Below are 13,706 nucleotides of genomic sequence, written 5' to 3'. Positions count from 1 at the left end.
CTGGGTCTTTTCGGCTGCTCATAATTGCTTTTGCTACTTCTATAGTGTGGTCGACCCTGGGTAAAAAGCAATTGTCCTGACTGTGGCGCTGAAATCGGAGGGACCAACCACATACCTGTGGCTGGTTTCACGGATGATGTAGTGCAGTAAGTGCAGCGTACTCATGCACCTGATTTATTTATTTATTTTTATATATATCTATATGGTGGTCTAACAATACCTGTATGCATTCGTTCTTAGCATGGGCGTCCTTTCGGGAAATCTCACATATGTACAATAGACTACTTAACAGTTTATTTGGGGCTTCCTGTGCCTTCCCCCAGGGGCGACCGCACCCAGACGGGCCACGTCCTCGGAGACCCGGAGCGCAGGGACAACCCGGACACACTGGACACCAAAAACATGTCCCCGGGGCCCTTCACCCTGATGCGCATGCTCACCCACATGGCCATGCTGTACGGAGCCAGCATCAACCAACAGGTACTGTAGCTGGAGGTCCCACCTCCAACCACATGCAGGGGTTCAAACACAGGCCTGTGGGATCAGAAAGATGCTACTTCATGTGCACGGTCCCATTGGACACGGAGGTTGACGTTGTTTTAAGGTATAAAAATAACAATGCAGTTATGACTTACAGTATTATGTTCCTTGCAGTGACTGACTTATGAAGGTGGCTCCTATTGTGTTGCTGGTTTGTCAAAATCGATCAAAAACACCTCCGTCTGTTTGCAGCTCGTCGCTCAGATTATCAGACCTCCGGTGGCTGATCCAGGAGCCTTCCTGCTGGCCCACCTGCTGAAGGACATGGAGCATCTGACCAAGTCTCTGGGGAAGGGGACGGACGACACCATCCACACGGTTCACCTGTTGCTCTGCAGCCTGCTGGAGCCCCACCGGCCTCAACAAGGTGAGGATGGCACTAGGAGGTGGACCTTTTGTTACATTTGAGGGACTTGTATTAGTACAGTGTCCCCTGTGAAACAGTGCCTTCTCTAGGGAATCACCAGTTAATGCAGTTGCTTTTCTGCCCAAGTTATGGGCTTGTACACGATGTCTGTGTCAAGAAAATATGTGTTTGCGAAAATATGTGTTGTGTTTGCAGATGCATTGATTTAAAAGTACAACTTATTACCGCTGTATCAGCTGTTCTTTCCCCAATAATTTACCAAGAATGTGTGGCTAGGGAGTTGAGAGAAGCTAAGTGCATGCGCGAGGTGCACTAGCAACATTATCCATTCGCCCTTAAAATAGCATCTGAACAACGCGCCACTGACTTTAAAGCAGGTATTTCCTGGTTTGTGGCAGAATTGTTTTCTGAAATTGCAAAATAGCACCAGGGAACGTTTGCGCCAGGACACGCCTCCTCCTTTCGCCGAACCGCCCCTTGGGGCGCAAGATCATTCCTTAATTTACGGACGCGTGGCGGTGGAGGGAAAAGAACGCTCTGCGCCAGTTGCAAACTAGCAACGACACATGCGTCATTGTAGAAAGTAAATTGTGCTGGATGCAAGATAGGGCCATAAGTCTGTTCTACCTTAGATGAGCGTTTGTTGAAACTTCTGACTTCTCCCCGCAGGGCCTGATCCTTATGACGACCATCTCTCCACCAAAGACTACAGGGACGGCTGGGAGAAGTCAGCCAGCAACACCATCATCATACCTCAACTGAAGGTATGTTACTATCTCACTATCTAGTCGTTTGGCAGAAGCTGTTATCCAGTACATTTCTTTCAGCTACACCTCAGCTACCTACTCCTGAAGGAGGATATGAGTTTCAGATTTTTTTTAATTTTTTGAGAAAGACACATTTTCGTAGACAAAAGGGATCGACAAAGGCGGACGTAGTTGAGTAGAAGGACATCTGAGATTACTATTTACAAACCCGAGATTCGGCGTCTTGCTCAAGGATGCCTGCAGGTAGACTTCCGACTTTGGAACCCTTTAGACGGGGAGTTCTGTGCTTTTCAAAGAGTCCTAAGGGTGTGTGTGTGTGTCCACTTCCGTTCCTGCAGCACCTGGACAGACGTCTGAGGAAGGCCAACGACCTGGTCCGTGCCGACGCCCGGGTGTCCCGTGACCCCGTCTTCAGGCTTATGTTCTGTGACCCGGACCGCTTCCTGGCCTCCCTGCCCCGCGGCTCCCTGATCCACGGCCAGGCGGTGTGGAGCTGCAGGGAGGAGCTCTCCCTGCAGAGCCTCACGCACATCGTGGAGCAGCACGACGGCAAAGACTCGCTGCCCCTGCTCTGGAGGTTCCTCCAGAGGGTGAGGAGTCCTGTGGAGATGTTAACGTTAACACTAACTATTGCCATGTGGAGATGTGTGCGTTAACACTTACTGTCATGTGAAGATGTTAACATGAACACTAACTAACTACTTAGATTATGTTAACTTGAACTAACTATATGTCCTGCGGAGATGTGAACACTAACTTGAACAAACCTTCGTCACGCACAATGCCTGGAACACAGGACTGAATGTGCTCGGAATTGGTTTTGTTTCCTTCTAGTAATGGTTTTGTGAGATAACAAAAAGGATTGGCTTTAGCTCTACTTTTTAAAACTGATGAATTGGGACAAATATGTTTGTAGGTAGATTTTCAAGGAGAATCTTTAAACAATTATTATTGTTACTGCAATATGATTATCTATAATAAAAATTAATGATGATGTTTATTGGCAATCGTAATGCAATCGTCATGTTAAGATGTTAGGAAATGGATGCCACTGACCTACTACTATTGACCTTTTGGCCAACATTACCAATGAGAATGCCAGTCACACCAACACTTGTAATGGTGTGCTCTGGTATTCACAAAACCTTGTGTTTAAGCTATTGAGCATACAAACATATCACTCAGTTGAAAGTTATGGCAACACATGTGGTTTCTTGCTGTGTCAGGAGGCACAGCTGCGCTTCGTGAAGTTCCTTCCAGACATCCTAACGCTCCAGAAGGACCTGGTGAAGAAGTTTCAGAACATCTGCGACCTGCCCTTCAGAACTATCGCCGACTTTCTCAACAGTCAACAAGGTACTGAAATTGTTTTGTCAGAGGCACCACAACTCTCAAAATGTACAAAATGTGTATATTTTGAGAGTTGTGTTGTTGTTGTTGTTGTTGTGAGAGTTGAGGTGTATCTATAAGTATTATTAATTTAATTAATAATACTTATAGATACACCTACTAAGATTGCACTGCTTTTTGCCAATGCCTAGTTTGGGTGTGTTGACTTCAGTTCATCTTGTTTTTCTTTTTACTAGTTTCACTGAGAGATTGGTATGAGAGAGGCATCACCATCTTCCTGACAACCTGGAATCAACTCAGGGTTTCCTTGGCAAATAATGGTAAACACAGTTCAGTCTGTTAGTAACTGATGTATTACCTTCACTGTCTAGTAACCAAATGATCGTGACCATCAACTGACCGTGACTTATCTGAACTGACTAGCTGGCTCAAAGGAACTCAACATGGTTATGTTGTCTTCCAGGAGAGATCAAGATCCCGGCAGAGCTGTGCGAGGAAGACCTGGACTTGAACAGTGATTTCAGGCTGCTGTTGCCACAGAGACAGGGCCCAGGCCTGTGCTCCACAGCCCTGGTCAGCTACCTGATCGCCCTTCACAATGAGATCATCACGTGTGTGGACAAGCACACTGGAGAACAGACCAGGTGGGGGCGCTGTTGGCACACGCAGAGAGCATGTTTCATTTTTGACTCTGTGATGTATATGTAGAATGGAAGTTTGTAAACGCATGTAGTTTGCTTGTAGCAACAGACTCAGTATATATATACACACAATATATCATATCTACACATGTGTATATACATAAGTGTATATATATATATACATATATATATATATTTATACATACATATGTATATATTTATACATACATATGTATATACATAGAAATAATATATTTTTTTATCATTTATATTACACGTTGAAATATAACAGGACACTAAAAATACTAATAACAGATAAAAAAATAAAATCAGTCTTTGTTATTGTATGAGTTGTTTTGTTCCAGTCCTTCTGTGTTGTCGATGCATTTTTGGACAGTTCAGCTTGTGTCCTTGTCTTGAATCTACAATGTGCAATGAGAGTGCATTGCACCTAAGGCTCATCATATATATATATTTATACTCATGAATATATACATCACAGTGAGAGGAGGCGTGCCTCTCTTCCTCACCATTCCCCCGTGTGTGTCTCTCCCCCATCCCCCCCCCCTTCCCGTCCAGCTACGAGGTGAGCCCCACAGACCTGACGGACCAGCAGGTGATCCGCTACGAGCTGGACCAGGAGCTGATGCCGCTGGTCCTCGCCAACAGCCAGTACAGCCTGGAGCGAGGCAAGGAGACGCTGCACGAGTACGACCTGGCCAAGATCCAGCAGCAGGTCCTCACCCACTTCCTGCAGGGCCGGCCAATCATCACCCTCCAGGTGAGTGGAGGGAGGCGGGGCTCCACACCACACAGGCCAACGACGCCATCCCCTCTGTAACACGTCGGCCCCCCCCCCCCATGCTGACTTCCTGCTCGTCTTTCCAGGGCATTCCGACCCTGGTGAACAGACACGAGCGGGACTACGCGATCATTCTGAAGGACGTCAAAGGGAAAGTAGAACAGGTGTGTGGATTGACGACGTTGTGAGATGATTGGCCGAAGCAAACAGATATTTTCTAAACCTCATGGCGTTCAGCAATGCACTAATGGCGTGCGACCCAACAGGAAGCCCTCCAGAGCCGGCCGGCGTCCCGCCTGGCGGCGGAGCTGCGGTCGTACAGCGAGGTGTGCGAGGCCCTGACCGCGCTGGAGGTGGCCCTGGGCTTCCTGGCCATGACGGGGGGGGACCCCGACATGCAGCTGTCCTGCTACCTGGAGGAGGTGCTGCAGATGAAGGAGCAGACGGCCCCACACGTCCTCAAGGTCAGCCCGTCTGTCCGTCCGTCTGTCTAATGCATGGTGGAAGCAGTCCAAAAGGTCCAAGCACAAGGGTCAACTGAACGGTTAAAAGCAGGTCCACTCACCCAACAACTGAAATATCTATGATGATATCGTCTGGGTCCACATCCAGAGGGGGGGGGGGGGGGGGGTGGATGTAATGGTGGTTGTCTGTCTACTCTGTGATTCCTGGCCTGAGCTGCAGTGAGTACAGACACAGTGAGGTCAGGCGTCTCGCTCTGGGATGCATGATGGAGCCTGAGTGGTGCCCCTCTCTCTCCGTCCCTGCAGGCCCTGGCTGTGTGCAGGCTGAGGCACTGTGTGGCCCTGTGGCAGCTCCTCACCTCGCTCAAGTCCCAGAACATGATGCTGCTCAAGGGGGTAAGGCTGTCGTTCAGCCCTGACGCACATCAAACCACACCAGGGGGCTGGAGAAAGTCTTGTGGATAGTTTCCTTCAGATTCATTATTCATCCCACAGGAAGTTATATTTTACAGCTGCTGCTGAACAATCCGAATCGAAGGATATTGGAATGAAAATAAGCATGCAATATGAATATGAGCTGGAACACAAACAATTATCGTTTGATACTTAACTTGTTTTATAGATTTACAGTATATTTAAAATATATGATATACGACTGCGTGTGTGCAGGATCCGTTCGCGGCGTTCCCCGAGAAGTACAAGCTGCCTCTGAGCGATGAGGACCGCAGGCTGCTGTCGGGGAAGACCGTCGCCGACGGCTTCCTGCTGGAGATGCACGAGTTCCTCCTCCTGAAGCTGAAGAACCCCAACGCCCCCGAGGAGTACCGACCGGACTGGGGGTGAGCGAACCGGGACACTCAGACCGGCTCCTGGTCGCTCTGGGATTAATTACTTTTCTAGATGGACACACACATGAATCTATGCGCCCATTTACTGTGTGTGTGTGTGTGTGTGTGTGTGTGTGTGTGTGTGTGTGTGTGTGTGTGTGTGTGTGTGTGTGTGTGTGTGTGTGTGTGTGTGTGTGTGTGTGTGTGTGTGTGTGTGTCTACAGCAAATGTAAGACATGGGACATTGCTTTCAGAGTCTTCAGTGGATACATCTGTGGTGTGCTTTCTTAATAACGGCCTCCTGTCATTTCAGGCTGAAAGTCACAGTGGTGTCCTACATGGAGCACAAAGACCTGGATGTTTCACCTGAGGTGGAAGACTTGTTTCCAGAAGAGATCTGCCTCTCCCAGTACATAGAGGCTTGGAAGTTCAGTGTGGTCTTCAAACAGGAAAATAGCAGTCAGAGATTTTGACGGTGAAGCGATCGATCAGGGATATCTCTTTCCTAGAACAGCTCAGATAATGGTGACATTCTATTTTGATAAACAGCGAAAGGAAGAAAAGAAAGAGAAAACATGCATGAGAGATGGGGTTGGTTTTATCCGCAGCAAGCAGTTGAATATGAGTGTAACACGGGTACAGTTCCAAAATATATATTTTTGTTTTGTTAGAAATTTAGAAATCAAGATAGATTTATTCTTTTTCTTTCAATATCATTGATACTTTTTTAATTTCATACCTGCTTCTTATTTTTTTTCATTTGGTTGAGGCTAGAATTCCACCCACTCCAGCCCAAGGTAGCTCTCACAAAAGCTAACCATTTCGGACATTGCGGAGCCTAACAAGTTCTAAATTTAACCTAGAACACAATGTTAAGGTTAAACAGTTGCAGTATTTCTTCTTTCATTGTTGCTAAAATTATTAATCGATTGGAAATATGATTGTTATGTGTCAGGCGTTTGTTTGTGGAGACCCCCGTTTATATGCCTAGAGGCTAGTTGCGGAGTACAAGCCTCATCAATATGTGAGCTTATCTCGAATAAAGTCAATAACACACTTTTTCATGTTACACACAGACACACCCACACACACACACACACACACACAGCTGAGCTATTCTTTTTTTCTCAAATGTATTCAAACTTGTATCACTTTAGGTATTTGTTTTACTCATACACCTAATTTGTTTCCAACCATTTTACATTTTTTAAATGGTTTGCATGATTACATTATTTACTCCACTTTTTTAAGATATCTTTATTCGTATTCATATAATTTTTGAGAAGAATTTGGCGAATTTTTTACATATCATACCAAATGGATGCTTTATTTTAACTCATGCCAACCTGTCAATCATAAAATTATAATTGTATTCATAGAATTTGTTGAACATATAATCCTAATTAAAATAACCATCTTGGTTTTCTGATTGTCATTCCGTTTAAATTTGTGTTGCTATCATTTGCTCTTATCCTTACCTACTTGGAGGACGCATCTACGCATCGACAGTGATCAACATTACACACACACAATGACACGCCCATTCCCGGGATGTTATCTGTTGACTTGCTGCATCATTACCAGGGGACAGGAGGCGACATCCGTGATGGAGGGCTCAGGAAATGCCCTTCTGCCCCCAGGTTAGAGGGACTCTGGCCCTCTCGGTTGGAGGGAGAGAAGCTCAATGTGTTTCTGATCAGGGTGATCGACATGATAAGGACAGAGAGCATAAAGGGTTGGCCTGGCTCCTTAATTTGATTTCCTCTCTACCAAAGCAGTTGTTTAGCATAACAATGTCAGATGGGAGCACAGGGCCCTTGTTGACAGGTAAATCATGCAAGTGACCACCCGCGGTGTGCGCTCTGGCACTCAATGTAAGCGATATCCAGAAATGTAGTCAATGGTTTAGATTTTTACTTTTTTGTAGTTAGGGGTCGCCTTCTCTCATACAATGAAAGGAGTCGGTTATCGAATGTTTTCATTCTCGATGGAGAAGGGAGTTCGGTGAGCGGGTCCCGAGTTGGGTGCAGTGGTGGGTAGAGTACCGAAAAACAATAGGCTACTCAAGTAAAAGTACATTTACTTCCTTAAAAATCTACTTGAGTAAAAGTCAATGTTCCAATTGGAAAACCTACTTGAGTTAGAGTAAAAAAGTACCTTGTTACATATTGGTCGTCATGAAAAAAAACATAAGGGAAATAATATAAATACACACATACATTTTAATGTCATGTATATCCTCTTTATTGATGATTGATTATTGTGTAATGTCATCACCTCAGTGGTGCAGTGGAGTGCACTCTGCCGCCTCGTTTCCACATACGTACATTCTCGTATGCGATCCAACCGTCTCCGACCGAAAGTCCATTCATTCCTACGTGATTCTCCGTAATGTCCGTTTTTCCTCCGAGACTCCTCCCCTCCGTAAAATTTCTGTCCGGTATGTCTGTAATATACGTTCAAAAATGTTAACTTTCGCCGTCGTTTTACGGAGATACTGTATGAAAGTTTTTATGTTTTTCACAAAACTTGTAATTATTATTAATTGTTTTTATCTCTGTATATGTCGATCCTCATGTTCCAAAGTACCGGTCTCCTAAAAACGGCCATTATCATACGCTCCCACATCTTTTGGCTCATCTAATTTTCGTCCGCTTATCCGGGGTCGGGTCGCGGGGGGAGCAGCTCAAGCAGGGGGCCCCAGACTTCCCTTTCCCGGGCCACATTGACCAACTCTGACGGGGGGATCCCGAGGCGTTCCCAGGCCAGTGTTGAGATATAATCTCTCCACCTAGTCCTGGGTCTTCCCCGCCGCTTGTACCCGCGATCTCGTCCTTTCGGTCATCAACCAGCCCTCATGACCATAGGTGAGGATAGGAACGAAGATCGACCGGTAGATCGAGAGCTTTGCCTGGCGGCTCAGCTCTCTTTTCGTTACAACGGTGCGGTAAAGCAAACGCAATACCGCCCCCGCTGCTCCGATTCTCCGGCCAATCTCACGCTCCATAGTACCCTCACTCGCGAACAAGACCCCGAGGTACTTCAACTCCTTCACTTGGGCTAAGGACTCATTTCCTACCAAGTAAGCAATCCATCGGTTTCCTCCTAACATCTTTTGTCCGTAAATAAATTCAGGCCCGTACGTAAAACACTAGCGACTCCTTCCGTAAATTTACGGAAGCACGGATACGAAAAACATACGTATGTGGAAACGAGGCGTAACCCACTGGTGACCGCGGCACAATTTCTGTGGAAAACACAATATCTTTAATTTGAAACGTAATGCTATCATGTCTAAATAACCACAGACATATTTAAATTAAAATTCTCAGTGGGAAGTGGAGAGAGCTGTGAGCTAACCCCCTGGAGACCAGGCTTCAAATCTGGTTGATGTCCTCTGTTGGAAGACTCTTATCTCTATTTCATGCGAATTATAAAGTCCAATATAACCATTGTGTTGTCTTTATTCGGTGTCTTGATGGTGCATTGATAAGTTAGGAGGTTAACACTCTAAACAGCTCGGGTTCGGATCCCCGCAAAAATGTCGACTTGGGTACCCCTGTCGCTTTTTATTGGTCAACATGGAAAAAACATGAGGGGGAACTCTGTCGTTTTTTATCAGCCGTCATAAAATAAACATAAGGGGTATTACTGTTGATATTTATCAAATAAAACATAGGGGGTAACGCTGTTTGTTTTTCTTTGGTCGTCATGAAAAAAACCACAAGGGGTAACATTGTTGTTTTTCTTTGGTCATCATGAAAAAAAACATAAGGGTAACACTGTTCTTTTTTAATGGTCTTCATGAAAAAAAACATAAGGGGTAACACTGTTGTTTTTCTTTGGTCGTCATGAAAAAAAACATAAGGGGTAACACTGTTGTTTTTTATAGGTTGTCATGGAAAAAAAACATAAGGGGTAACACTGTTGTTTTTTATTGGTCGTCATGAAAAATACCATAAGGGGTAACACTGTTTTTTTTTTATTGGTCGTCATGTAAAATACCATAAGGGGTAACACTGTTTTTTTTTATTGGTCGTCATGAAAAAAAAACATAAGGGCTGACACTGTTGTTTTTTATTGGTCGTCGTGAAAAAAGAACATAGGGGGTAACACTGTTGTTTTTCTTTGGTCGTGATGAAAAATAACATAAGGGGTAGGCCTAACACTGTTCTTTTTTAATGGTCTTCATGAAAAAAAACATAAGGGGTAACACTGTTGTTTTTTATTGGTGTTCATGAAAAAAAACATAAGGGGTAACACTGTTGTTTTTTATTGGTCATCATGAAAAAAAACATAAGGGGTAACACTGTTGTTTTTTATAGGTTGTCATGAAAAAAAACATAAGGGGTAACACTGTTGTTTTTTATTGGTCGTCATGAAAAATACCATAAGGGGTAACACTGTTTTTTTTTATTGGTCGTCATGAAAAAAAAACATAAGGGGTACCACTGTTCTTTTTTAATGGTCTTCATGAAAAAAAACATAAGGGGTAACACTGTTCTTTTTTATTGGTCTTCATGAAAAAAAACATAAGGGGTAACACTGTTGTTTTTCTTTGGGCGTCATGAAAAAAAACATAAGGGGTAACACTGTTGTTTTTTATTGGTTGTCATGAAAAAAAACATAAGGGGTAACACTGTTGTTTTTCATTGGTCGTCATGAAAAAAAACATAAGGGGTAACACTGTCGTTTTTATTGGTCTTCATGAAAAAAAACATAAGGGGTAACACTGTTGTTTTTTATTGGTTGTCATGAAAAAAAACATAAGGGGTAACACTGTTGTTTTTCTTTGGTCATCATGAAAAAAAACATAAGCGGTAACACTGTTCTTTTTTAATGGTCTTCATGAAAAAAAACATAAGGGGTAACACTGTTGTTTTTTATTGGTTGTCATGAAAAAAAACATAAGGGGTAACACTGTTGTTTTTCTTTGGTCGTCATGAAAAAAGACATAAGGGGTAACACTGTTGTGTTTTATTGGTCTTCATGAAAAAAACCATAAGGGGTAACACTGTTGTTTTTTATTGGTTGTCATGAAAAAAAACATAAGGGGTAACACTGTTGTTTTTCTTTGGTCATCATGAAAAAAAACATAAGCGGTAACACTGTTCTTTTTTAATGGTCTTCATGAAAAAAAACATAAGGGGTAACACTGTTGTTTTTTATTGGTTGTCATGAAAAAAAACATAAGGGGTAACACTGTTGTTTTTTATAGGTTGTCATGAAAAAAAACATAAGGGGTAACACTGTTGTTTTTTATTGGTCGTCATGAAAAATACCATAAGGGGTAACACTGTTTTTTTTTATTGGTCGTCATGAAAAAAAACCATAAGGGGTGACACTGTTGTTTTTTATTGGTCGTCGTGAAAAAAGAACATAGGGGGTAACACTGTTGTTTTTCTTTGGTCGTCATGAAAAAAAACATAAGGGGTAACACTGTTCTTTTTTAATGGTCTTCATGAAAAAAAACATAAGGGGTAACACTGTTGTTTTTTATTGGTGTTCATGAAAAAAAACATAAGGGGTAACACTGTTGTTTTTTATTGGTCTTCATGAAAAAAAACATAAGGGGTAACACTGTTGTTTTTTATTGGTCTTCATGAAAAAAAAAAAAAAGGGGTAACACTGTTGTTTTTTATTGGTTGTCATGAAAAAAAACATAAGGGGTAACACTGTTGTTTTTCTTTGGTCGTCATGAAAAAAAACATACGGGGTAACACTGTTCTTTTTTAATGGTCTTCATGAAAAAAAACATAAGGGGTAACACTGTTCTTTTTTATTGGTCTTCATGAAAATAAACATAAGCGGTAACACTGTTGTTTTTCTTTGGGCGTCATGAAAAAAAACATAAGGGGTAACACTGTTGTTTTTTATTGGTTGTCATGAAAAAAAACATAAGGGGTAACACTGTTGTTTTTTATAGGTTGTCATGAAAAAAATCATAAGGGGTAACACTGTTGTTTTTTATTGGTCGTCATGAAAAGTACCATAAGGGGTAACACTGTTTTTTTTTATTGGTCGTCATGAAAAAAAAACATAAGGGGTGACACTGTTGTTTTTTATTGGTCGTCGTGAAAAAAGAACATAGGGGGTAACACTGTTGTTTTTCTTTGGTCGTCATGAAAAAAAACATAAGGGGTAACACTGTTCTTTTTTAATGGTCTTCATGAAAAAAAACATAAGGGGTAACACTGTTGTTTTTTATTGGTGTTCATGAAAAAAAACATAAGGGGTAACACTGTTGTTTTTTATTGGTCTTCATGAAAAAAAACATAAGGGGTAACACTGTTGTTTTTTATTGGTCTTCATGAAAAAAAAAAAAGGGGTAACACTGTTGTTTTTTATTGGTTGTCATGAAAAAAAACATAAGGGGCAACACTGTTGTTTTTCTTTGGTCGTCATGAAAAAAAACATAAGTGGTAACACTGTTCTTTTTTAATGGTCTTAATGGTCATGAAAAAAAACATAAGGGGTAACACTGTCGTTTTTATTGGTCTTCATGAAAAAAACATAAGGGGTAAAACTGTTGTTTTTTATTGGTTGTCATGAAAAAAAACAAAAGGGGTAATACTGTTCTTTTTCTTTGGTCATCATGAAAAAAAACATAAGGGGTAACACTGTCGTTTTTTTCTGGCCGTTTTGAAAAAAACATAAGGGGTAACACTGTTGTTTTTTATAGGTTGTCATGAAAAAAAACATAAGGGGTAACACTGTTGTTTTTTATTGGTCGTCATGAAAAGTACCATAAGGGGTAACACTGTTTTTTTTTATTGGTCGTCATGAAAAAAAAACATAAGGGGTGACACTGTTGTTTTTTATTGGTCGTCGTGAAAAAAGAACATGGGGGTAACACTGTTGTTTTTCTTTGGTCGTCATGAAAAAAAACATAAGGGGTAACACTGTTCTTTTTTAATGGTCTTCATGAAAAAAAACATAAGGGGTAACACTGTTGTTTTTTATTGGTCTTCATGAAAAAAAACATAAGGGGCAACACTGTTGTTTTTCTTTGGTCGTCATGAAAAAAAACATAAGTTTTTTAAAAAAACACTGTTCTTTTTTAATGGTCTTAATGGTCATGAAAAAAAACATAAGGGGTAACACTGTCGTTTTTATTGGTCTTCATGAAAAAAAACATAAGGGGTAACACTGTTGTTTTTTATTGGTTGTCATGAAAAAAAACAAAAGGGGTAATACTGTTCTTTTTCTTTGGTCATCATGAAAAAAAACATAAGGGGTAACACTGTCGTTTTTTTCTGGCCGTTTTGAAAAAAACATAAGGGGTAACACTGTCGTTTTTTTCTGGCCGTTTTGAAAAAAACATAAGGGGTAACACTGTTGTTTTAGAAAAACATAAGGGGTAACACTGTAGATTTATATGTCAATTTGAATTGAGATGTAATGGTTGGCTTAGCACAGTAGGTAGAGCAGTTGTCTTGTAAGCAGTAGGTTGTGTGTTCGATCCCCAGGTTTACCACTGCTGTTTTGAAAAAAACATAAGGGGTAACACTGTCATTTTTTTCTGGCCGTTTCGAAAAAAACATAAGGGGTAACACTGTCGTTTTAAAAAAAACATAAGGGGTAACACTGTAGATTTATATGTCAATTTGAATTGAGATGTAATGGTTGGCTTAGCACAGTAGGTAGAGCAGTTGTCTTGTAAACAGTAGGTTGTGTGTTCAATCCCCAGGTTTACCACTGCTATTTTGAAAAAAACATAAGGGGTAACACTGTCGTTTTTTTCTGGCCGGTTTGAAAAAAACATAAGGGGTAACACTGTCGTTTTTTTCTGGCCGTTTTGAAAAAAACATAAGGGGTAACACTGTTGTTTTTTTCCGGCCGTATTGAAAAAAACATAAGGGGTAACACTGTCGTTTTTTTCCGGTCGTTTTGAAAAAAACATAAGGGGTAACACTGTCGTTTTTTTCTGGCCGTTTTGAAAAAAACA

At 41.7% G+C, this 13,706-nt stretch overlaps 1 protein-coding gene across 1 annotated transcript in view; it reads left to right on the top strand.

Moving 5' to 3' along the window:
* LOC130370349 (E3 ubiquitin-protein ligase rnf213-alpha-like) overlaps positions 1-7,701 on the top strand; it is a 36,547-nt gene extending 28,846 nt beyond the window's left edge. The window contains exons 52-65 of the mRNA XM_056576100.1: positions 46-146; positions 324-480; positions 733-907; positions 1,577-1,671; positions 2,013-2,264; positions 2,901-3,030; positions 3,261-3,344; positions 3,488-3,668; positions 4,245-4,446; positions 4,554-4,631; positions 4,734-4,931; positions 5,238-5,327; positions 5,601-5,770; positions 6,072-7,701. Of these exons, the coding sequence (XP_056432075.1) occupies positions 46-146; positions 324-480; positions 733-907; positions 1,577-1,671; positions 2,013-2,264; positions 2,901-3,030; positions 3,261-3,344; positions 3,488-3,668; positions 4,245-4,446; positions 4,554-4,631; positions 4,734-4,931; positions 5,238-5,327; positions 5,601-5,770; positions 6,072-6,231 (2,073 nt within the window). The 3' untranslated portion in view covers positions 6,232-7,701. The remainder of the gene's footprint in view (positions 1-45; positions 147-323; positions 481-732; positions 908-1,576; positions 1,672-2,012; positions 2,265-2,900; positions 3,031-3,260; positions 3,345-3,487; positions 3,669-4,244; positions 4,447-4,553; positions 4,632-4,733; positions 4,932-5,237; positions 5,328-5,600; positions 5,771-6,071) is intronic.
* Positions 7,702-13,706: the final 6,005 nt, after the last annotated feature.

Source organism: Gadus chalcogrammus, chromosome 2 (assembly GCF_026213295.1).
Source record: "Gadus chalcogrammus isolate NIFS_2021 chromosome 2, NIFS_Gcha_1.0, whole genome shotgun sequence".
Taxonomy (NCBI): Eukaryota; Metazoa; Chordata; class Actinopteri; order Gadiformes; family Gadidae; genus Gadus; species Gadus chalcogrammus.
This window is presented reverse-complemented; position numbering and strand designations above follow the sequence as displayed.